This window comes from Myotis davidii, unplaced genomic scaffold (assembly GCF_000327345.1).
Source record: "Myotis davidii unplaced genomic scaffold, ASM32734v1 scaffold299, whole genome shotgun sequence".
Classification (NCBI taxonomy): Eukaryota; Metazoa; Chordata; class Mammalia; order Chiroptera; family Vespertilionidae; genus Myotis; species Myotis davidii.
Window position 1 is genome coordinate 4952539 of NW_006293088.1, and position 24264 is coordinate 4976802.

The 24264-nt window shown below is 55.1% G+C and overlaps 2 protein-coding genes across 2 annotated transcripts in view; both read right to left on the reverse strand.

Moving 5' to 3' along the window:
• Window positions 1–14523, reverse strand: part of TNFRSF1B (tumor necrosis factor receptor superfamily member 1B) — a 45950-nt gene extending 31427 nt beyond the window's left edge. The window contains exon 1 of the mRNA XM_015565935.1: window positions 14514–14523. Within this exon, the coding sequence (XP_015421421.1) occupies window positions 14514–14523 (10 nt within the window). The remainder of the gene's footprint in view (window positions 1–14513) is intronic.
• A 4352-nt stretch (window positions 14524–18875) lies between these two features.
• TNFRSF8 (tumor necrosis factor receptor superfamily member 8) overlaps window positions 18876–24264 on the reverse strand; it is a 43178-nt gene continuing 37789 nt past the window's right edge. Inside the window, exon 14 of the mRNA XM_006766792.2 lies at window positions 18876–20918. Coding sequence (XP_006766855.1) covers window positions 20674–20918 — 245 coding nt within the window. The 3' untranslated portion in view covers window positions 18876–20673. The remainder of the gene's footprint in view (window positions 20919–24264) is intronic.

A 24264-nucleotide genomic window follows, 5' to 3' on the forward strand; every position in this document is an offset into this window, starting at 1 on the left:
TCACTTTCATCTTTTCTCAAAAAGACATATTCTGCTAAAGTGAGGAGATAAACCACCTAAGATGGGGGGAAAGGATCTAGGAGACAAGTGATCAAACACAAAACGTAAGTAAAAGGATTCCTCGGATGATGGGAAAGAGAAAGAGAGAGATGACAACTCTGCCACAGCCTGAAGTTTTCCCAGCACAAATGAGAACAGATGCAAAGACTCTGGGGGAGACTTCATAAACATGGGATGGATGACTATATTACCAAATGCCTTTGAATATGATTGAGAATAGATTTACTGGAGAGAGATTAGGGATAAATTAGCCATAAGTACATGGAAAACTATGCAAATGCAAATAGAAGTTATGGTTATGGTTGCTGTTATTGTTGTTATTAATCCCAGGAAAAATTTAAATTTGCACAAAGATAATAATAAGACAAAAATTCTTAGCATTTCTTTAATACTTATTATATGAGATACATTACTGTGACTCTTTTTCTATTTATTAAATTACGAACTACTCCCCCTTCCTCCCACGCCCCCGCTGCCCCCGCTGCAGCCTGCAGCCCCGCAGGCACCTCACCGGGACCCTCACCCTCGCCGGGCCGAGCCTGGCCCCCTCTGCCAACTCGGCGCTTCATCCAAACCTCCAGCGTCAGCCACTCCCAGCCTCGGGGACCCCTCAACCTCCCTCTAATACCCCTTCCCCGGACACCTCCTCCCAGTGGGGGCGCAGGAGACCCGCATTGGGGACAAGCTCCCACCAGGTTTGTGGTTGTCCTGGGGCTGTGCCTCTCCACCTGCTCTATGACCACCTACCCTTCCCTTCCCCGCAAGCCCCCCACTCCTGTTGAGGTGGGGCCCTGATTTGGAAAAACCTCCAAATTAATAATTTGGGGGACCACTGCTGTTCTCAGTCATTCACTCATTAGGACTCTGAAACCAGGCCATCTGGGTCTGGATCTCTGCATTAACCTCACAGAGTTACTATGACGATGAAAAGATACATAACACACGTAATATAGTATGGATTCTGTATGTATCTATACTTGCAAAGTATATATGTACCTTAATACGCTCTGTACACCTATTAGCTGTTATTGCTATTATTCATTTGTTCTTCTGTCCTTAAATATTCTTCTCAGTGAGCCCCACCCTGCCATACCTTCCTTTTTTAAAAAAATATATTTTATTGATTTTTCACAGAGAGGAAGGGAGAGAGATAGAGAGTTAGAAACATCGATGAGAGAGAAACATCAATCAGCTGCCTCCTGCACACCTCCCACTGGGGATGTGCCCGCAACCCAGGCACACGCCCTCGACCGGAATCGAACCCGGGACCCTTCAGTCCGCAGGCCAACGCTCTATCCACTGAGCCGTGTCTCAGAGTTGGCACTACCTTCCTTTTTGAACCCTTATCCAGGAGGCTGACAGGTGGCTGGGACAGAAGCCTTCCAGGAAGTTGTGGGGCCCACAAGGAGGCTCGCCAGGCCAAGGGCCATCAGGGCTGGCTCCCCTGGCGTTTACATCATGACTGAGCACCCACACTAACTGCCATCTCCATCCTCTTCACTTTGAATGCCAACCCTGATGCCAAGGCCAGCCCTGTGTGACCAGAACTTACTCTCTAGCTCTGGGAGTCCCTGTCTCCCTCCAGCACACAGGACATTTCTGAGGGGCTGGGTGGGCAGGGTGGCAGGAGGGATTCTGACCCCTTGTTCCCTCACTGCAGGCTGCCCCAAGAGATACAGGGACCCCTTTTCTGGGCCACCAACCGCTCTGATGGACACAGCAAGGACAGTGCTTCTAGATCAGTGATGGCGAACCTATGACACGTGTCTCAGAGTTGACACGCAAACTCATTTTTTTTGGTTGATTTTTCTTTGTTAAATGACATTTAAATATATAAAATAAATATCAAAAATATGTCTTTGTTTTACTATGGTTGCAAAGATAAAAAAAATTGCTATATGTGACACGGCGCCAGAGTCAAGTTAGGGTTTTTCAAAATGATGACACGCCGAGCTCAAAAGGTTCGCCATCACTGTTCTAGATGCTGAGAAACTGGGAAGTGACTCTTGGGAAATGGAAAATCCCACCTCCTGATCAGGAGGCTGGGAAATCACCTGGTTCCCACACATTTGTGGGAGATGGGCCTCGCTGAGGGTGTGGCCAGCACAGCCCGCAACCTTAACTCCTCAGCATTAGCCTCTAAAACTCACGTGACAATTTCTTCTGGCCTTTACAAGTCTCATCTGGGGGCAGTTTTGAGGACTCCCTGATTCATAGGAGACAGCCAATGGCCACAAATGGTGTCACCTGGTGGAGGCAGGGGCAGATGGATCTCCATGGATACTGATTTTACTGGTGAGAAGACAAGCTTGGAGAGGCATTGGGACCCACTGACTCATCCCCCCACCCCCCTCGGCCATGGCAGCTCAGCTCATACCTGTACATCCTGTCTCCCTCCAGCTCTGCAGCCTCAGACCCTTCCAGCCAAAGGCTCTCACTCAGTCAGAAACCTCTGTGGGGCACCTGCTGTGTGCCAGGCCCGGGATATGTGCAAAGCAGACAAGAGCCTCCCACCAGTCTGTGCTCCCTAAACTCTGGTGATTAGCAAGTTCCAGAGTGGTCCCTGGCTCCTCTTGCTTGGCCCCAGTAAAGAGAAGCACCACCCCCACCCTACTCCCCCAAGAGGGCACTCAGCACAATGGTGACTTCTTCCCCCAAATCCTCTCTCTGGCTTCTCCAAACCCCACATCTTGTATAGGCTGGAGGTGCACAATGGCAAATTCTGGGTGAACCATCTGGCATTGAGTCTCTTAGCATGATCTGCACAGGTGACCCCGGAATCTCTCTTCAGGGTGGAGTTTGAACAGGGAGGCCCTTTAACCCGCTGCCACAGTCCAGATCACCTGGCCCCTCTCTTCCTGCCCCTCAGCCTAGCCCTGGCTTTGACCTTGGCCATTCTCACCTGCGATGCTCCCGTGGCCTCCCAGCTGGTCCTCTGGCCTTCAGGCTCTGACGTTCTAGTCTGTTCTTTATGGTGTACTCAGGGCCAGCTCTCAAAAGCATAAGTCAGTCATGTTATTCTCCCCAGTCTAGTAGTTCTCAACCAAGGTGTGACTTTGACCCCTGCCCCGAGGGACATTGGCAATATCTGAAGATGTTTGGGGTTGTCACACTTGCAGGGGGTGGGGGTGGGTGCTACTGGCATCCCGTGCCTAGAGACTAGGGGTGCTGCTAAATATCCTACAATGCACAGGGCTTCCCCCCAAACAAGTTACCCAGCCCAAAAGGCTGATAGATGCTGAGAAACCCTAGTACGTGGCTCACCCCAGCCTTCAGACTGAGCTCAGTCTCTTCAGTGAGATGCAGGAGGCCTTTGTCCCCGGCCCAGCCTGCCCACAGGCAGATCTCCCCTGACTCCACACTCCAAGCACCTTAAAGGACCCCAGGTTCCTACCTCCATGCCTTGTCCAACAGGTTCGTAAGCCTGGGATGTCTTTCCCTCCTGTTTGCTTGGTGATCACCTTTGTCTTTCAAATTGAAGCCCAGTTCTCTAGCTGTGAAACTTGCCCTTAACCATACCCCACCCGCCCAGGCAGGACCGTTAGCATACACTCCCCTCAGTCTGGTTTTGTCATTTCACCTGTCCCTCTTCTCTCTTAGTAATTATGATACCAGCAACCAGAGGACTGCAGATGTTGTGTTGGAACAGCAGGGGCAAGCTTTATAGTGAGTTTACGTGGCTAGTAAAAGGCACGGTGATTCAAACCAAGCTTTGCTGCCTTAAAGCCTCAGTGGAGCTGCCTCTCACGCTGCTGGACTGTGCGGTCCCCCAGGGTGGGGGCTCAGTCACAGCCCCTTCATTTCCCTGGTGAGTGGATGATACACAGAGGGAGGGGCTCAAGAAAGTTAAAGTGCATGAGGACTTCGTGTAGGACTAGTGTATGCAGGAGACAATACAGGTGTGAGTGAGTGAATGAATGAATGAATGAGTGAGTGAACAAATGAGTGAGTGAATGGGTGGATGTCAGGGTCAAGGCCCAGGAATCCAGCCAAGTTCAATCACTCCCAGGTCCCACCCACTCAACCTGGTCTCGCAGATCATGCATGTCTTAAACCCCAGCCCCCCCAGTGCAGGAATAGCCCACTTGCTCCTCAGTAATGGATAACGAGCTGGCTTCTAGCAGCTAGGACCATGGGCTGCATGCACAGTATCTATAACCTTGGCCCAGTCTCCCCTGGAGCCTTTCCTCACTTCCCAGTGTACCCCCTAGCCCTCAGAGAGCCCCCCATCACCTAACTAGCTGATCACTGTGCTTTGCAAGCAGTTGTAGATGAAGGCTCAGCAGCAGCAGATATATATAGAGAGGCATAGATATATATAGAGAGAGGCATAGGGGCGGGGCTAGAGGGGCATATATATGAAGAGGTAATATGCAAATTAGGCCAGGACGCCATAATGGGTCACATCGGACAGGAGGAGGTTGCACACACAGGTGAGGCCCAGAGTGGAGTTGGAGACAGAGACAGGGGGGCCTGCCCTAGCTGGTGCGGCGGCACGGGCAGCCCCAGAGTGGACACAGGCAGGGTGGCCGGGGGACGCTTGAGTCAGGCGCAGATCCCAACCCCCCCGCAGGGTGCCTCCTTACACGGTGGGAGGTGGGGCGCCACCTCATGCGATTTCAACCATGCACTGGGCCTCTAGTCACAAATAATAGCCAGTCTGTCCACCAAGATTTACTGAGCACCTACTATGTGCCGGGCATTCTAGTGAACTCTCCAGCTTCAGCCAGCATTAGAATCATCTAAAAGGCTTCGTGCACATGCAGATTCCTGGGTTCCCTCCCTTGTCTGACAATCCGGCTTTTTCCTGAGCCCCCGGGTGACTGACAGGCACCTTCTGGGAAACACTGCACAGAGGATTTAGCTGTAGCAGGTGCTGTGGCTGAGGGCGGTTTGGGAGGCATAGCTGTGGTTGTGCTGGGATTGGCAGTTCACACTATAAGGGAGGTCTCAGAACCGGCCACAAAGCCAGCTCCTTCTAGCCTGGTCCCAGCGGCCCTGGGGCATCCTGTCTTGCAGGGGCTGCTTGGGCAGCAGGACCCCCCCACCCATCCCCTTCTTGGCCCACAGTCAGGGGCCTGATTCAGCCCCTCGATGACTCATGTCCTAAAATCATGAACAGGAAGAAGCACTGGCTGTTAGCCGCAGCCTTTCAACTGCCTTCTTCATCTGTCCCTCCCTCCTGCTCTCCCACCTTCCCTGGGGTCACATCGTGGGCTGAGCTGGCCATATCAAGTGAGGGCTGGGGGCGCTGGACTGAGACACATTCACTGGCTCCCGTCCGGATTTCCTTCCAAAGAAGAGGAGGCCCAGGGAGTGTAGCTCTCCCACCCCTGATCTGGTCCCTACCATCAAAGAGGACCCCAGGCAACACAGGCAAGGGAGCCAAGAGAGCCTGCAGACCGCCCCCTCTCCCCAGTTACCCAAACCTCCCTGTTCGGGTGGCCTCTTCCCAGGAACCAGCCGCTAAGTCAGACCCAAACCTTCTATAGATCAGTGTCCTGATCTATAACATGTGGGGGCTGAATTAGATCCAGGAGACAGGCTGAGTTCATCCTAAATGCCACCTCCCTTTGGTGGTGGGTGTCCAAGGCTCTGGGTTGAGAAGGATTCTGAGCCCGTATGTGGAGTCTGCAAGAAAGGGTGCATGACACCTAGACAGGTGTGACCCGGGGGGGGAGGGGGTCGGAGGGGTCAGCCACAGAATGATCACCTGGCCTCTGCCATCTCTGGACTAGGACCAAGTGCCCCTTGATGTTCAGGATTCTACGGCTCTCATGAGATTTGAGGAGACACGGATGGAGCAGGTGGGCCTGGGCTAAATTCTAAATATGAACCTTTGACAGTACACAGAGGTGCAGCGGGGAGAGGGGGGGGGAGTTCACCCTGCGGGAATGACGGCCCTGATCCCGCCTAGGGCCTTACCTGATGGGTGGTTCTCCCTTCTTCCTACTGCAAACCACGCCCTGTATCTTACACCCATCTGGCTTTGGACCTTACATGGGCTTTGTTTATAAGAAAATCCAAAGCTTAGTATAAGAAACAGCATGTTTCCAGGACCGGGAAGTGACCAATGTTAAAAGCGAGGGCTGCCCTTGTTCCTCTCTGACCTCCTATCATAACCTTGACCCCTCTGTCTTCCCGCTGGGCCTGAACATGGGGAGCATACCAGGCCTTCGCTCTCGCTGGTCCATCCACCCGAAACACCTTCCGCCAGATGCCTGCCTGACTCCGAGGTCATCTGCTTGGGGGTCACCCTCTCCGACCCTCCTAGCTAAAGCCACTGCTTTATTCCTCTTCATAGCAGTTGTGATCATTTGTTGAAGGACCTTGTCCGTTTTGTTCTCTGTAAGGGCTCCAGCACCTAGAAACCAGCAGACATTGCTAGATTATTTTTTAATAGGTTCTCAGTAAATATTTGTTGAATTGATCTTCTGCTTCAAATTCTTTTATTTTATAACTAGAGGCCCAGTGCACAACATTTGTGCACTGGGGGGGGGTGTCCAGGGGGAGCGGGCCTAAGCTGGCCAGCAGACATCCCCCAAGGGTTCCTTAGTGCTGCGGCAGAGGTGGGAGAGGCTACCGCCACCGCCACTGCGCTCACCAGCCATGAGCCTGGCTTCTGGCTGAGCGACACTCCCCCTGTGGGAGCACACTGACCACCAAGGCGCAGCCCCTGCATTGAGCGTCTGCCCCCTGGTGGTCAGTGCGCATCATAGCAACCGGTCGTTCCACTGCTTGGTCGATTTGCATACCAGCCTTTTATTATATAGGATTAAATATGAAGTCCTCCTTGACCCCCAGCCCCAGTTCTAATCCCTTCTCTTTGTCCCCAAAGGCAACTATTACTGAACCCATTTTCCATCTCCACATATAAAGGAACAGCGAGGGGTATTATTTTACATGCCTGCTTGTGCATTGGTACAAACGGTAGAATACCAGGTGCGCTGCTCTGCCTCTTGATGAGTCCCCGCCCCTCGGCCCACTGTGTTTCTGAGAACTTTCCGAGTTGATGAGCTGGGTCCTGGCTTCTTCGTGCCTGCTGGGCGGTGCTGCCCCTGGCCTGCCCTGCGTGGTGTGCCCACAGCCCCACCAGTGGAAGCTCTGGTGCTCGCACACCTGCTCAGGCCACACTCTGCCACGCTGTCTTGCACCTGTGCCCTGAAGCACAGGATGGAGTTTGTCTAGGTCGTAAACCTAGAAAGTAGACCTGCCAGGCAGTGGGGTTTGCACATTTTCATTTTCGCTAGGTCCTGCCAAATGCCTCTCCCGAGGGGCTGTACCCACTTCCACTCCCACCAGCATGTGGGACTCCCACGTGCCCACATCAGTGGGTTTCATATTCTCAAAGTGCTTTCAATTCTCCTACCTCCTGCAGCCTCGCCGCAGCCCTGCCGACATTCCTCTACTTGAAGGGTGAGCACCCCCTCCTCCAACTCTCAAGCCCCAGTCCTAACCCTTCCACCACCACCCCTCATTCTCCACCTCTCACCCCTGCTAACTCCACCCCCCTCCTGCCACCCACCAACCATCCCACGCTCCAAACACCCTTCTCACCCCATCTCACTGTCTCTCCTTCAGGCCCCAGCACAGCCAAGAAGCGGCTGGTCCCCATTTGCCACCTGGCTCTCTCTCCAGACCCACCTTGTCCTAGGCCTCAGTTTCCCTACCTTCCTCTGAGGTCTCCACCCCATCACACACTGGGCCACAGGCCTGGCCAGGAACCACGATTCCCCTCAACTAGCCTCTCCCCCAGCCCCTCCCCTTATTAGTAAGTCGTTCCTGGGCATTTTATAATTTGGTGGCTGGTGGGAATGGAATCTTTTTGCATAGCTTCTCTCTCGCTCTTAGCTTCTTGGACCTGACATATGGTGGTTTCAGTGAATCATACACCTCGGAGCTTGCAATGCTTTCTTTTTTGCCCCAGCCCTGCTCCCCCTGATGCCCCGCCATGAGCTCAGGCCACTTGTCCTTGTAAAGCACATGGTGCTGTCTGTGGGTGTCTCAATTCCTCTGGGATGGGACTGTTGGATCTTGGCGGTCCTGTGTACCTATTTCACTAACACTGCCAGGAGCTTCCCCAGGAGACCATGCCAGCCACTCTCCCTCCCACCAGCAGGGTGAGAGGGGTCCCCTTTTTTTTCACACTCTCCCCCAAACTCATCATTAGCCAACTTTCTGATTTTGGCCAACCTGATGGGTGTGAAGTAGAACCCACTGCTGTGTCATTTGCATTTATTTCTCTGAACATTCGCGGGTTTGAGCACCTCTTCATTGCTTGTTAGTCATTTGGGTTTTCCCTTCTCTGAACTGCCTATTCACATCCTTTGACCAAATTTCTATCATTTCCTGCCTTTTTCTTGTAGCTTTGCAATAATTCTTTGAATATTCTAGATATTAATCCCTTGTCATTTTTAGATATCACCAATACTTGTCCCATTTTGTCATCTGTCTGATGTCCTTGTTTATGGTATTCTTTGCTTTTAAGAAAAATCATTGGTTTTAATATAATCAAAGCCATCTTTTTTTTTTTTGCCTCTTGGATATTAGTCAAAAGCTCCTCCCCCACCCCACCCACCCCCACTGTGAAATATATTTTTCTTTATTTTCTTTCATTAGCTTTATGATTTTACATCTCATATCTAGGTCTTTAGAACAACCAGATGATGTGTGGTATGGAAGACCTAGGGGAAAAAACCCCACCAACTTCATTTTCTTCGTAGTGTGAGCCAGTCTTTCCCACATAACTAGCCAAACAGGCCACCCTTTCATCATCAATCATACTTGCATGGGTCTATCACTGAATGAGACATGCTGTTCCCCTGGCCTTGTTCCACGTGGCTTTCATTAGCGGAGTTTGTAGAATGTTCGGTATCTGGTAGAATGAATCTCCCTTGCTCTTCTCTGTCAACATCATTTTAATGCTGTGTGGTTCTTCATTCTTCCGTGCTCATTTTAGAGTATATTGAAGTTCCACGAGTTCCAGCTATGATGCCAACACAGAGGGCACTGAATTGGTAGGTGATGTGGGGGAGAAGGGACATCATTGCAGCACCCATCCTTGGACATGGGACACCCTTCATCTGCTTAGAGTTCTTCTAGGTCTCCTGACCCTTTGACTGTTTCCTTGGCTGGGTGCAGCCGGGGTGACAGGTGCAGTGCCCCTCCCTGACTCACCTCTTCTGCACATGGGCTCCCATTCATATCTGTAGTGACTCCAGGTGAGCTGAAGGGCAGGGCCTAGAGTCCTATTTTATAGGTGATTTTAAAAATATATGTTTATTGATTTCATAGATGAAGGGAGAGGGAGAGAGAGATAGAAACATCAATGATGAGAGAGAGTCATTGATCGGCTGCCTCCGACCCGCCCCCGTGCCCCACAGTGGGGTTTGAGCCCGCACCCCAGACATATGCTCTGATGGGAAATCAAACCGTGAGCTCTTGGTTCATAGTTCAACGCGCAACCACTGAGCTACACCAGCCAGGCGCATCCCCAGAACCCTTAAACCCCACTGTCTGGATCAGTGTTCCTGGCTCTGTGGAATAATGTGCATAATTTAAAACATATGCTCTGATGGGAAATCAACCGTGAGCTCTTGGTTCATAGGTCAATGCGCAACCACTGAGCTACACTGGCCAGGCGCATCCTCAGAACCCTTAAACCCCACTGTCTGGATCAGTGATCCTGGCTCTGTGGAATAATGTGCATAATTTAAAATCTGAAGTAGGCGAAGGGATCCCCTAACACAGCACAGACGTTAAGAAAAAGCAGGCTTTGTACGTAAAATGAACAAGAACTCAAAGCAGGAGTCCCCTAAAAGTTCCCTCCAGGATCCATGCTGACAGCTCAGGTTCATGCTGACAGCCGAAGGCATGGGTTTCCAACAACATGTCATTGTAGGGTGGAGAGGATTGTAATAGTGTGAGGTGGCTATGAACCAACACCCATAGCAATTATACCCATAAGTGGGGAGATTTTATTTTGTTAATAAATCACTGAAAAGAATTTTTTAGAAGAAAGGCAAGAAACCAAAATGTGTGAGAGGTTAGAATGGGTGATGAGATCCTGCATAATTTCTATTATTTTCCTAATACTTTTTCCTGTTTTTAATTAGTGTTCTTTTTAAAAACTTATGGTTAGCTCTCTTTTTATAAAGGTTTTCTTTTTTTGTTTAAATCTTTATTTACTTTTTTTAAGATATATATATATTTTTTTTTATTTCAGAGAGAAAGAAAGAGCCAGAGAGAGATAGAAACATCAATGATGAGAAAGAATCATTGATCGGCTGCCTCCTGCACGCCTCACCCTGGGGATGAAGCCCGCAACCCAGGCATAATCCCTGACTGGGAATCGAACCGTGACCTCCTGGTTCATAGGTCCTCATTCAACCACTGAGCCACACTGCCAGCCGGCTTTGTTTAAATTTTTAAAGCACCAGCACCTGCATTCTAGTCCTGATAGCCACTGATTCCCTGTGCAACCTGGGGCACAGCTCTCAGCGCTCCAAGCCTGTTTCCCCATCTATGGGACTATGAGGTCCGGAGGGGAATCCGTCACGTTCGTCAGCCCCTCTCCCAAGCCTCCCACCAGCCAGACGGCCTGTGGCAACAGGAATCAGCACAGTTTTCTCCTTAGCGAAACCTCGGGACCTTGGCTCAGAGCGGGAGCAACCAGCGGGCAGCCAGGGAATGAGGAGGCAGTGAGAGGGCCCGGGGCAGTTCCCCACCAGCTGGATGTGGGTGGCTCTGACCAGTTTCCCTGACATGATACGCAGTCCTTGGGGCACACAGGACAGGAGGCCCTGAGTCCCGGCTCACCAGCAAGGAGCCCGCGAAGTTAAGTCACTGACCTCATTTCCCCAGCTGGCCGTCCCTTCCCCAATTCAAAAGCAGGAAAATGTTAGTAATTTTTCCCCTGAACAGTTTCCCAATCTTCAGTCATTCAGATGGTTACGAGGACACGTCCGCGGGCCAGAACTGGGCAGGGCTGGATGGGATTGATTCAGGCACAACCCCGGCAGGGGACTCAGGGGACACAGGAGACGGGAGGCAGAGAACTTAGCGGAGGGACAGAGGGACCCAGCTCAGGAGCCCGGGGGCTTCTCGAGTAGGTGACGTGACTTGCTCACCTCTAGTTCATCTCCCCGGTAAAGTCTGTCTGCATGACCTCATTGCCAGAGAACCAGAGCCACTCACCTCCCAGGCTTGTCCTGCCTGTCCTGCAGATCACACACTACTTATTGAGCACCTACTGTGTGCTGGGCAGAACATGCCTGCCCCTTCACCCACAGGTCATTGAGACCCTGCCCCAACCAAGCGCCCAGACAAGGCTCCCAGGAACCTTTAGGTCTAGGAATGAATAGTGGAATTTCAAGCACCAGGAAGGCATCAACTTTGCTACCCCCAAGACCTGGGTTCAAGGCCTCCATCAGGCCCTTTACCAGCACATGACCTTGACCTTGACCTTGGACAAATCACTTCATCTCCCTGAGCCTCCATTTCCTCATCTATAGAAAGGGGAGAAATAAGTACCCTTTGCAGGGATGCTGTAAGGATCAGAGTTTAGGAGTCCACAGTGCCTGGCCCATAGTAGGTGCTCAACAAATGCAGCCAAATATTTTCCCCCTTCCCCCATACACACATACACCGCAATGCAGCCCGGCATCCCCCAAGGTTCAGGGAAGGTTTCCCTGTGAAGTTCCCTCAGTGCTCAGCCTCAGTCACACTCAAAGGAAACCCCCATGGGTCCCCAAATCCCCTGCAGTTTCCCAACCCTCCTAAGGCAGATGCAACTTCCCACCAACCACCCAGCCCAGCCTGTCCAGTCTCCCTCCCAGCTCCTGCAGAACAACCCCTGCCTCAGAACCACCTCCATCATCTCCCCTAGAGACCCAGACGTGCGCATGCCTCACCCCAGACTCACAAACGCTCTCATTTCTTGTTTTAAATACATTTTTATTGATTTCAGAGAGGAAGGGAAAGGGAGAGAGAGAGAAACATCAATTATAACAATAATCTGCTGCCTCCTGCACGCTTCACACTGGGGATTGAGCCCGAAACCCAGGCATGATCCCTGACCGGGAGCCAAACCCTGACCTCCTGGTTCATAGGTCAACACTCAGCCACCACCTGGGCAATGCTGTCCTTGCTGACACACCGATCACAACTGCCACTGGCCGCCACATGCCCCGAATTTCTCCATCCTCCCGGAACTTTGTGACATGTGCCAAATCCCCAAGCCCTGGTGCCCCCCTGACTCACACTCAGGGCCCCACCACCTCTGCAGTGACCCCTGGCTGAGGCTATCGCCCATGCTCCTTACTGCCCCTCCGCATGAATGAATGAACGAACCTCCTCCTCGTACCCTTGCTTTGGGATAGGTACTCTCATTCCATCCATGTTACAGAGGAGGGAGTGGAGGCACACCATCTGGGCTAGAGGGCACACAGTGGGCGCTACGGCCCACACTTTTACCTGAGTCAGCCTGCTGCCCAGTTGGGCTTTGACTCCCTGAGAGCAGTGTCGCATACCCCTGTCCCCACCTACCCCCGCCACGTTCCCCAGCACAGTTCCTGACACACAGTAGGTGCTCTATACAGATCTGTTGCTTGAATGACTGAAAAGAAATAAACAAATTTACCTTTTCATATAGATATTTTTTGCGAGGCTTTTGGAACAGTCAGTACTGTGGGAACTCGGAGGACACAAAGGTCCTGGTCCCAGGTGGTCCTGGAAGGCTTCCTGGAGGAGGAAGGGGAAGATGAAGATGGAGGTCTGGGATTGGGGCACTGAGCACTGTTCAGCAATGAGGGGAGGGGGCAGGTGTCACAGTTGGGTTTCATTGGGGATTTGAATACAGGAGCTGTGGGAGGGAGCAGGACATGCCTGGCAAGGCTGGCTTGACAAACTTTGGCCTGCAGGTACTGGGAAACTACAGAAGGCTCTGTGAGCGAGTGGCCTGGTCACACCCGGGCTTTGGGAAGAAAAGGCAGATGGAGCCTGCACGCACTCCCTGTACATTCCCCGGGCCCTGTGGATGCCTGCAGTGTTCCAAAGAGCCCAAGACTCAGGGTTGGGGCCACAGCACAGTGGTGACCTCAGCCTGTGCCGCAATGGAACAGCCTGCCAAATGGTGGGCAGCTTGGACTGCAGCCCGATGCCCAGCCTTGAATCCTGCCTACACCCTTAGCTGCTGTGTGACCGTGGGCAGGAACTTAACTAGCCTGTGCCTCGGTTTCCTCACCGGTAACAGAGGCGTAATAATAGCAACCACTGCCTAGGGCGCTGTGAGGTTTAAATGAGTTAGCACAAAAAGCCTCAACCATGAAGAGTTCCCATCGCCGTTCCACCTAACGTTGACTTCCCGGATGGCCCAGCGGAGGCCTTCACGTCGCTTTTGGTAGAGCCCAGCTCCAAGAGGCACAGTGGTTCTCGGGAAACTTTCGATGAGTGGACGTGGCCCAGGGGACGCTGGCCCACCTCGGGAGTGCCCAGTGTTCAGGGGGGTCTTCGGCCCGAGGTGAGGTGCCCTCCCTCGCCACCCACTGAGGCTGTGGGTATTTCCTGAGCGAAGTGTAATCGCAGTGAAAAACAACGTCCCCGCGACAGCCTGCTCTTGCATAATCTGCCCACAGCGCTGCGGCTTCCTGACCAGGCTCTGTGTGACCGGGGGTGGGGGCCCATCCTGCCCGGGAAGGTGCCGAGCCCTGCCCTCCTTCGCAGAGGAGGTCCAACCAGACCTGTCGGAGCCTCAGTTTCCCCAACTGGAAAACGAGAGCTTTGGAGCTGATGTTTTTGAAAGCCTCAATACTCTCGAATGCAGGTTTGAATTCTGGCCCTGCCTGGTGCTGACTGCTGGGGGCCCCATGGTCCAGAGTTCACCTTCCAGGGAAGACAGATTCAAATTGCAGCCAGGCGGCCTTGGCCAGGTTATCTCACTTCCTTGAGGCAACTCTGGGGACACGAAGCACCTAAGTATCAGGAGAATGAAATGAGGCAACGGGAGCGTTCAGGGCAGTGCCTGACAAGAGATCTCACGCGTCTTGGACGCTCTACATCCCCTCCCTGTGAATCTGGGCTCGGTGACGGCTGGACCAATGAATGAATGGGACAAAAGTGATACCGCGCCTGGGCCCAAATATTCAGAACCTGGCAGCTTCCACTTCCTACCCTGGGTCATTCGCTCTAGGAACGCGGCCACCATGCTGCGAGGAGCCCACGACACGCCCCAGCTTGCCAGCCGCCTCCTCAGTGCAGTGCCCGGTGCCAGCTGGCGCTGTGAGCAGAGATGAGCCTTCCCCAGCCAGCCAGGCCCAACCGCAGATGTGTGAGCGAAATAAATGACTAGTGTTGTGTTAAGCCACTCAGTGTTGAGGTGACAAGAGACCACTGGGACAGTTAAGGTCAGTCACCAGCCAGTCAACACTTGGAGACCTGGGAACCCACGTGCTCACCTGTAACCATGGTTACTGGGAGGTCAGCGGGGATGCAAATGAAGGGCCCTGGCATTAAGTCCTGAGCAGACAAGTCCCCTGACCCCTGTGCGGGATCGGCTACATCCTGTGTGGGACCCAGGGAAGATGAAAACACAGAGCCCCTCGTTCAAAGCGTGTCGATCGTTTTCCAGACGGTGACAGCAGCGTATGAACCAGGCTCGGCCTTCTAGGCAGGGACCCCGCGGGACTGCACAGGCCGGAGGGCCAGGAGGCGGCAGGCGTCCTGCTCCTTGTCTGTGCTTGTCTGTTGGACTGTGGCAGTGGTTCTCAACCTTGGCTGCACATTAGAATCGCCTGGGAATCTTTTTGAAATCCTGATTTTAAACTCCCATGGGCCCAGACATCAGGCTTTTAAAAAGATTCCCAGGCGATTCTAATGTGCAGACAAGGTTGAGAACCACTGGTCTATGGGGACCACTTGGTTCTTACAAAGCTGTTGTACAAATACACACCCAACGCTCTTACCACAGGTGCTTTCGCTTTAACACCATTTTTTTTTTTCCAAAGGAAGATTGAGAATCAGCAAATAATCTTCACTGTTCACTCAGGCTAGATGGCCATTTCCCCACCCCAGTCCCAACTTACACAGCGAGAACCAAACTTACCAAGCTGGCGCTTCAGGCAAACCACCTTACCTCTACAGGGCGCGGTCTCCCCATCTGGAGAATGGGGAGGCTTGTTCTCGCCCTTGGGTCCTGGCATGGGGCAGAGAGCGGGGCATGAGTTCTGAGGGTGTGAAAGGCGATCCGATTGTTGGCCAGTCCTCCAGCGGAGGCTCTCTGTCCATCTGTCCTCCTGGGCCTGGGTCTCCCTGTCTCAGAATCAGGCGACCTTCGAGGAAAGCCGCCCCCAGGAGCAAGGCTCCGGCTGGGTTAGCTCTGCGGCAGGAGGATCAGAAAGAAATCACAGCTCGGCTGCCCCCTGATCTCAGGCAAGTTGCCCAGCCTCTTGCATAAAACGAGGAATAAAATCAACCTCCTCCCTACCTCCCAGCGGTGGCGACTTGGAGGTGAAAGGAAACGTATCTAGAGGGCATAGCGCAGGGGTGGGCAAACTTTTTGACTTGAGGGCCACAATGGGTTCTTAAACTGGACCGGAGGGCTGGAACAAAAGCATGGATGGAGTGTTTGTGTGAACTAATATAAATTCAAAGTAAACATCATTACATAAAAGGGTCCGGTCTTTTTTGTTTGTTTTATTCATTTCAAACGGGCCGGATCCGGCCGTGGGCTGTAGTTTGCCCACAGCTGGCATAGCGCCTGCTGATAACTGTGATGTAAACACAGCGGGGGGCTACAGAGGGGGTGGCGCATGGGCAGAGGGGGACTTGGAACCACAGAGCTGGGGGATTGAACTCTAGCTCTGGGGCTTCCTGGCTGTGTGACTGTGCTTGGTTGCTTCACCTCTCCAAGCCTCAGGTCAAGGGGAGTGCTGATCCGCAGCCCACTTACTTCCAGCTGCGGTTCTGAGGCCCAAGTGCATGAAGAATGTCGAAAGCTTTGAATAAACCTGACAGCGTTTCAGGTGCTTTCTAGGGGCTGCTGGTGGTGACTACCGTTTTCTGAACAGGGAACAAGCCAGGCACCAGGCCAAGACCTCACGCATTGTACCTCCATCCACCTAATGCAGAGTCATTTTCATGTACGGGTTGCAGATCAGGAAGCCAAAATTGAAAGCGCTTAAGGGCTTCGCTTGAGGCCCTGCAGCTGGGAACTCCTTGAGCTGGAGATTGAGACCCAAAGGCTCCTTCCTCCTTCCTCCCCGCTCCACCCCCCACATCAGGAGCCCTAATGAAACGGGATGGGGAGTTTGCCCACACCCAACACAAACAAAGGCCCGTGGTCTCCCCAGGATTTCTGGGTTTGGTTTTTACTCTTCTGGAAGACACCCAGAGAAAGAGGAACCTAGACTGACTGCCTGCCAGGCAGCCAGCCCCCCCACCCCCCTCTCTGGGCGACAGCAGCCTGGCCCCGGAGCTGCTGCGTTCCTCGTTAATTCGCTGGGAGCAGCCTTCCTGCAGGCCTTTCTGAGAAACATCCAACTGTTTCCCGGCTACCAGCAGCCTCAGCCTTTGTCTGAAATCAGCTGAAACCACCTTTGCTGGCCTTTCCCGCCCACTGCTGAGAGAATAGCAGGATGTTTATTGTTCTAACGGGAGGGAAAATAAACGTAGTCTTTTCTTTTTAACTTTTCTTCGTTCATGTTTATTTCTTTTTTTTTTCCTTTTCCTTTTTATTGAATTTATTAGGGTGACACCGTTAACAAAATCACACAGGTTTCAGGCGCACGATTCCACAACACATCAGCTGTACACTGTGCTGTGTGTTCACCACCCCAAGTCAAGTCTCCATCCGTTTTGACAATAAAATCTGAGCACCTTGCAATGGCCCACGAGGCCCTCCGTGGCCTGGCTGTCGGCCTGCCTGCTCACCTTCTCTCCGCCTGGCCCCGGTGCTCCCACCAGGTGTGCTCCTCGAGCCCCAAGGCCAGGAGCCTCCCCACCTGGGGGCCTTTGCAGCGGTGGTTCATGACTTCCCAGGTCGCTGGGTCCCCAGGTCCTCCTTGCCCACGCATCATGTCACTCAGGTGGAGCTCAAAGGGCACCTCCTGGACCACCTGGCTGGAGCCGACCCTGCCTTCGAGGCGCTGCCTGGTCCCCTAACTGGGGCGCCCCTAGCACATAGCCCCATTGTCTCCGGAATGACCTTGTTCACAGGTTCGGTTCTGTGCCATCGTGGATCTCAGCCGCTGGACACAGGGCCCACAGAGGCGGTCTGAGCTCAGTGCATCCTCTGCAGCTGGACCGGGCCTGGCTCATCACAGGTGTGTTTGGAAGGGAGGGGGGAGGGAAGGAGAGGAAAGGAGATTTTGAACAGCAACGCGGTGCCGCCCGGAACACCCTGGGACCACAAGCAGGACGTCCCTGCAGAGGGACCGGCAACACTTCACAAATGCACAGAGTTACAGACATCTAACCAACCGCCACCCCTGTGACTGTGACATGAGGGGTCCTCTGGGTGCTCCACGGAGCAAGAAGCAGTCTGTCCACTGTGGGGTTCCCACAGCAACACACCCCGAGGGAGGCCAGGCCCCACGGGAGCCTGGAAGCCTGACAGCCTCACCGAAGCTAACGCCAGCCTGGAACCAGCCACCAGCTTTCATGTTGTTTTTCTGGGAGAAGAGTGTTCTCAGCCCGATGCCTCCTGGAGGTTACCTGTTGGTAAGTTAGAGGGGCTGAATTCTGCAGACCCAGGAAGGGCTCACCCTTGGCAAGTGGCCGCTGGGCTGGACCGAGGACAGAGGCTGCCACGCAGCAAACACCAGCCCCATGTCAGGTGGCGTTTAAGGGAACCCCACAACCCTGGCCCATTTCACAGATCAGGAAACTGAGCTCTAGGGAGGTCAAGGCACCTAACCTAGACAGCCCCACTAAGCGGCAGAGCTGGGCCTGAATCCCAGTCCCTGCCGCACACTGTCTGTCCGCACCTCGGTCACTTCCGCTGCAGACCTGCTGCTCTGGGGCACCCCGCAGGGTCCCAGGCGTGCGCCCAGCATGGGTGTTGGCCCAGGGCCAGGGGCCTGGAGAGGGTGCAGGAGCCCCAGGTGGGCTCGGCCAGCTTCCCCTTGGGCTGGAGTAGCCATCCTTAAAGCGTTTAATGTTCTCACCTTGGCTTCCAGTCAAGCAGGACTGACACGGTCAAGGGCCTATGAGTGAATCGGGTCCCTGCCCCACCCATCTGTCCCCAGCCCCTCCCTGCCCCCCTCAAGGACAGGGAGGGCCAAGGAAGGGGTGGAGGTGAGAAGGCACCCAAGAAACTTCAGCTGGAGGGCAGCCTCTCGCCTCTGCACAGTCATTTCTGTTCAGCCCAGCAGAGCAGTCCCTGGGGCTGTGGGACAGCAATGACTGGGATGGGAGGGGCAGGAAGATGGAGACATGCGAGATTGAGTCTCCTGCTCCATCTGAGGGCGGGCCTGGCCTTAAGCACCTAGAGTCGTCTCCCACCTCCGAGACCGCACTGGCAGACAGTGGGGTTTCTCCGAGTATGACAGCCTCCACAGGACACTCATCACTCCTTCCTGACTGCGGCCGTTCAGGAAGGGGGTGTGCACATGTGAGGTGCCCTGCACCCTGGGAACTGCCACCCTGAGCAGCAGGGCCCTGGTCCACCTGCCCATCTGAACAGCAGAGGCTAAGAAGGCCCTGTCACTGGAGGGCGGAGATATTCACCCGGCCCGCACTGACCACGGGCGGGGCCTGGAGTCCTGCGGGGGCGTGGAGGGGGGCTTCCAGCTCCTGCATGCAGCCCTCGGCTCACATTGACCCTTCAGTCCCTCCCTGTGACCCCCAGGCTGGGGCATCTGTGCAGCTTCTGTGATGCCCCCTCCCCACAGCCCCTTCTGCAAACACCCACAGGGAGCCTGGTGTAGAGCAGCTTTATTCAGAGTGTCCTCGAGGCAGGCCTGGGCCAGGGCGCGGGAGTTACAGGGAGGAAGACCCTCCAGCAGCGGAGGGGTGGCTCTGCGGGCAGCAGCGCCCTGTCCCCAGAGGCCGGGCAGAGGGGTGGCGGGATCCCCGTCCTCAGAGCTTCTCGAAGACTCTCAGTCTCCATGAGAGAGTCCTCAGCCTTATGGTCATTGGTAAGGAACTTTGTGAGTTTTTAAAAGATCATGTTCTGTGAAGGGCTCTTGGACGAGGGAGTGCGTCATTTCATTAAGCAGATGTCAGGGCCCCCACAGGCAGCCCGAGCCCTGCCCACGAGGTGCTGGGCGCGTGCTGACTTAGGGCACGGAGGCTCGGGTGCAGAGCCGCCCACACAGGCATTTGGGCAAAGATCACCCATCCCACATGAACTTCTCCAGGTTCTGGTGTAACGGCCTCTCCAACTTCCCCCAAAATACCTGAGAGGTCTCAGAAACGGCCCCTGCGATTCCTGACCCGGCCCCGACTTCCTCCAGCGACGAGCGGCTGGTGTGTAAACAGCAGCTTTCAGGACTGGCTTCGGAGGGTAATTCCAGGACCCGAGACTCGGTGCCCGGCCTGCCACCCCCTGTCATCTGCCCACGGGTCCTTTTCCAAGGCCACGCGCCTGTGTACATGCGTCTGAAAGCCCTGGGAGAGCAGGCCAGCTGACCGATTATTCCTTAGTGTGCGATGCACACATCCTGACCCCATATGAGCTACGCAGAGCTTCCCCCCAAGCCCAGGATAAGGCAGACGCGGCTTTTGACATCCATGTCCCAACACAGGTGCGGAGCAGCTGCTGCAAGAGGCAGGCCTGGTGCCGTCGGGACCCACGAGGGCGGCATATCCAGGGAAGGGCATCTTCATTTCCCAGGACAGAGCGGGCGGTGCCCACCGAGCAGGCAAGGACCCCGAAGGGCCCACCGTCGCTGGGACTGGTAGGGACATTCTGAGATGAGCGAGTTGATCCTAGGCCGGGGACCCACCGAGGGTCCACAGAACAGGGAAGGGGCAGCACCAGGTGGGTCCCCCCTCGGCCCACGCAGGGTTGGAGGCAGGCTGGGCACCACCAGGCCTAGGGCACAGAGCACAGCATGGCTGCAGTGGCTGAGATGGGCCAGCCGGCCGCCTGAGTCCTCTGTTTCCCTTCTGACGGAGGAGAAACCACAGGCACTGGCTCGAGGCCACTGCGGGCCGAATTTACAGTAACTGCGGGCTGTTGGCCTGGTAGCAAGGCCCCATGGGTATCTCTCCAGGGGCCCAGTTGAGGGGAAAAGGCTTGGGGTATGGGCCTCATGGCCTCTGCCTCAGGTGGGCTCCACTCTGGAGGGCGGGGGGCCCATGCCAGGACTGTGGGGTATCTTCTCAGTAGCAGCAGAGGCGAAGCGTTCAGTCCCTACTGTCTGTCTTTCTGTTGCCCCAGCAAACATCGCCATTCAAATCCAGCACCCTGCTTGTCTCCCCTGCACAGGCCACTGCCCCAGGGTCAGGGTGGGGGCAGCTGGGTGAGGATGCAGGTAGAGACCCAGGCCCCTCCTGCATTGACCACTGGGTGCTTGGACACTCAGGTCAGCAGATGGGCCTCTGCACCAGCGTGGCCCACCGTGCCGCCCAGTCCCAGGGGCACCCAGCTGCTCTCTCAGCCCCGGCCAGGCCTCACTTCCCAGATGCCGTCTCAGGCAAGGGGTTCTCCTTCCCTTCCTCCTCCACCGAGAACATGACATCCCCGCAGCTGCCCAGAGGTGGTTCCGTCTCCTGCTCCGGGTAGTGTGGGGCATGGTCCATCTCCAGGTCCTCCTCGAGCTCGGGCGCCGCCGGCCCCGCCAGGCCCCGGCCCTCCGGCGCCTCGGTCTTCACGGTCCCCACGATCACTGTGTCGGCCTTCATGATGTAGATTTTCTCTGCAAAGCGGAAGGAGGCGCGCGGTGAGAGCCCAGAGGATGAGCAAGGGGGCGGAGGAGGGTCCCAGTCCAGCTCTGCCACCCCTGCTGTGTGGCTCAGGCAGGTGGCACAACCTCTGAGGTGCGCAGTAAGCCCTGCCAACCTCACAGCCAGGAGCTGGGTGCTGAGGAGTTAGCCACTGGCCCACTTGCTACCTATGGGTGATGCCTGTGGTTGTCTGGGCACTTCTGCAAGGATGGGGTGGGAAGGAGAGAACGGGGACAGGGGAGAAAGCCAGGTGTGGGGAGGAAGCAGTAGACTCAGTCCCCATGGCTCCTCCATATGCCCACTGTAATCGAGAACGAAGACTAAAATAATAACAAAGCACCAGGGAACTCGCGAAGAGGTTCGCTCTCCACACTTTAGCTCCTGAATCCTCACATCCCTTCTGCCAGGTAAACAGTCTGTTCTTATCCCCAGTTACAGGTAAAGGACCTGGAGCCCAAAGAGGCTCAATGACCTGCCCCAGGTCACCAGGTAGTTAGCAGAAATCCCCAAAGCAACTCCTGCCCCGCTATCCGTTCCACTCCTTTCCACGGGCCTAAAGCAGAAACCAGCGTGTCCTGGGTTGCCCGGGAGGCTCTGGTGTTCGCCGTACAAGTTCAACCCAGCAAGCCAGGCAGCTGTCACCCCCTGCAGAACCCTCAGCCGTGAGTAACCCAGCAGCCCGATTCCGGCAGCTTTGGGAGGGGCGGTATATTTCAGTGTTAATCGCTTATTGCCCATTCCGCCCCCCTCACCCCCCCCCCACACACACACACCAAGGCCTCATGGCTGTGCCTGCCTAGCACACAGTAGGACTGCGTATGTATGTCACTTGGATGAAAGCCCCGCCCAGCCCATCAGAGGTGTGATTCCCCCGGTCCTCAACACCATTTCCTTCCTTTGGGGGTTTCAGAGGCTCAGGGGAGTTAAGGAAACTGCCAAAGACACTGGGAAGTGGGGAGCCCGGCCTGCAGCCAGGTCAGCTGACTTCAAGCACCAGCTGGGCTTCTTCCGGTATCTCAGGCTCAGGGCAGGGTCCCAGCTCCCAGCTGCTCAGCCCTGGATTCTGGAGGCTGAATGGGGAAGCTCAAGAGGGAACTTGAGAGCTGGGGTGGGGCAGGGGGCTCGGGATCCCTGCTTCTCTGGGTAACCGGTTACACCCCTCTGATTCAGGAACCCCCAAAATATTCTTGGGGCCCCTGCGCCCTCAATCCTGTTACATAATGCCGGCGCTTCTGTGTTGGTTTTAACACCCCCAGGAAAGAGAGAAGTGTTCAAAATAGCAGCAGGAACTAAAGAGGATGAGGGAGAGAGAGACACAAGCTGTGGGCTGGGACCCCCCTTCACCCCAAAAGAGAGAAGAGGGCCTCAGCCACACACATCTTCACCAAGACCTGCAGGCCCCTCGCCCCGGGAGGTGAGAGAGAGGGAGGGCACAGAGGGGGCCAGGCAGGGCTAGAGGAGGTGAGAGAGAGACAGACAGAGACAGACAGAGAGGAGCAGGGTGGGTTGTCTAAGTTGAAGAGACCAAAGTTGGGGGCCAGACCATCATTCCCCTCACATTCCTGTGTCCTGAGTCCTCTGGCTCTGGCCCCATCCCAGAGCTGCCCAGCCCCCAGTCTGCAGGGGCAGGGTTTTCTAGAAGCTACTGGGATTCCTGACTCACCCAGGGCTCCGAATCCAGGGAAGCTGTGTGCGTGTGTGCATGTGTATGTGTGTGTGTGCGTGTGCGCGTGTGTGCGTGTGTGCATGTGTGGGGGGGGGTGAAGGTGGGGGAAAGGGGCCGCTGACCTGGTGCTATGGTCAGGGGGAGTGATAAGGCTCAGGTAGGAGTTTGGTCCCCTTGGGAATTGAACACAGGGGTGCCCCTCTGAGGTAGTGTCAGAGGGACAAGGGGCTCACTGCCCCTTGGGGATCCCAAGAGAGCCTCCCAGGCTTTCCCTCCCACCACCCCACGCCCAGCAAGGCCCGCAGGCTGGCTTGGCCCTAGGCAGGCTGCCCATGCCGCTGCCCGCACCGCTCCCCACACCCCAGCTGCCCTGGGAGTCTGGTACCTGCTTCTGCCACCCCCTCAAACACTCCAGAACCCCACCCGCGCACTTCCAGGCACTGAACTCAGCACAGGCTTGAAACTCCAAATTAGGACTTCTTCGGAAATGTGAAGGAGATGCCTTTGGCGATATTTCCCAAAACTCATTAAAAAAAAAAAAAAGCCAAAAGCTGCAGCTCCCAAAGTTTCCGTTTGATACGAAAGACTCTGCCCTAAAGAGTTCTGTCCACCAGGCCTGCCATAGAAACGTGTGCTGCGACTGCAAATGCCTCTTTGGTGTCATCCGAGTGGTGGTTAACCCTCCAGAGAAGACGAGGAGGGGGCCCCCCGAGGCCCTGGCCCCAGGGGCTCACAGGCAGGTGAGGGGCAGGAGAAGGCCACAAACACAGCCACGCTGCCAGTGCTGAGGACACTGGGTGGGAGGCCTGGAGTCGGGGGGAGCACAGCAGAGGCCATCTGGCCTAGACAGGAGAGCGGGAAGAGCAAGGAAGGCTTCCAGGAGGAGGAGGGAATAAACAGGGTCTTCAAGTGGGTGGTGCTGGCTGTCCCAGGCAAGGACACAGCTCCCACAGAGAAGCTTAGAAGTGAGCAAGGGCTCCGTAAGCTTAGGAAACTGCCATTGAGCAGGGGTCAGGAGGCAGGTGAGCCTGGTAGAGAGAAGGCAGCTGGTGACCAGCCTTGAATGCCGGAATAAGAACCCTGAAGTCATCCAGAAGTAGCAGGGACCCCTGGCGGGTTTTAAGCAGGGTGTAATAGAGAGGTATACAATGTGGGAGAAACGTTCTGGTGGTGGTAGGCAGGAGAGGCGGCCTGAGGCCTGGAGGAAGCCGAAGGGGGGGGAGGTGTTCGAGCCGGAGGGCAGCTGTCATTTGGGAAGTGCTGGCCATGGTGCCCGCAAGGCCACCAGGGTGGTGGTGCAGACAAACCTGGGGTTTCGGACGAGCCGCAGCCCTGCCACCTCACCGTCGTGTGCCCAGGAAAAGCGTGTCACGCCCGCCCCCTCAACAGTTTCCCCAATTGCGAAAAGGGGAAGACACCAGCCTCCCAGGCAGTGTGACCGTGAGGTGACGCTCGCGTGGTGCCCAGAATGATCAGGCCAGTGGCAGCTCTTATGTCACTGTGTGTCTTCCCGGGTCCCCTCAGGGGCTCTCTGTTGGGGGCTGGGGGCATGTTCACTTTTCTCTCTAATAATAGAGGGCACCAGGCAGGGGGCGCCTCTTCCCTCCACCCCACCCCCAAGACAACTTCAGCGATTATTTCAGGAACGCCCC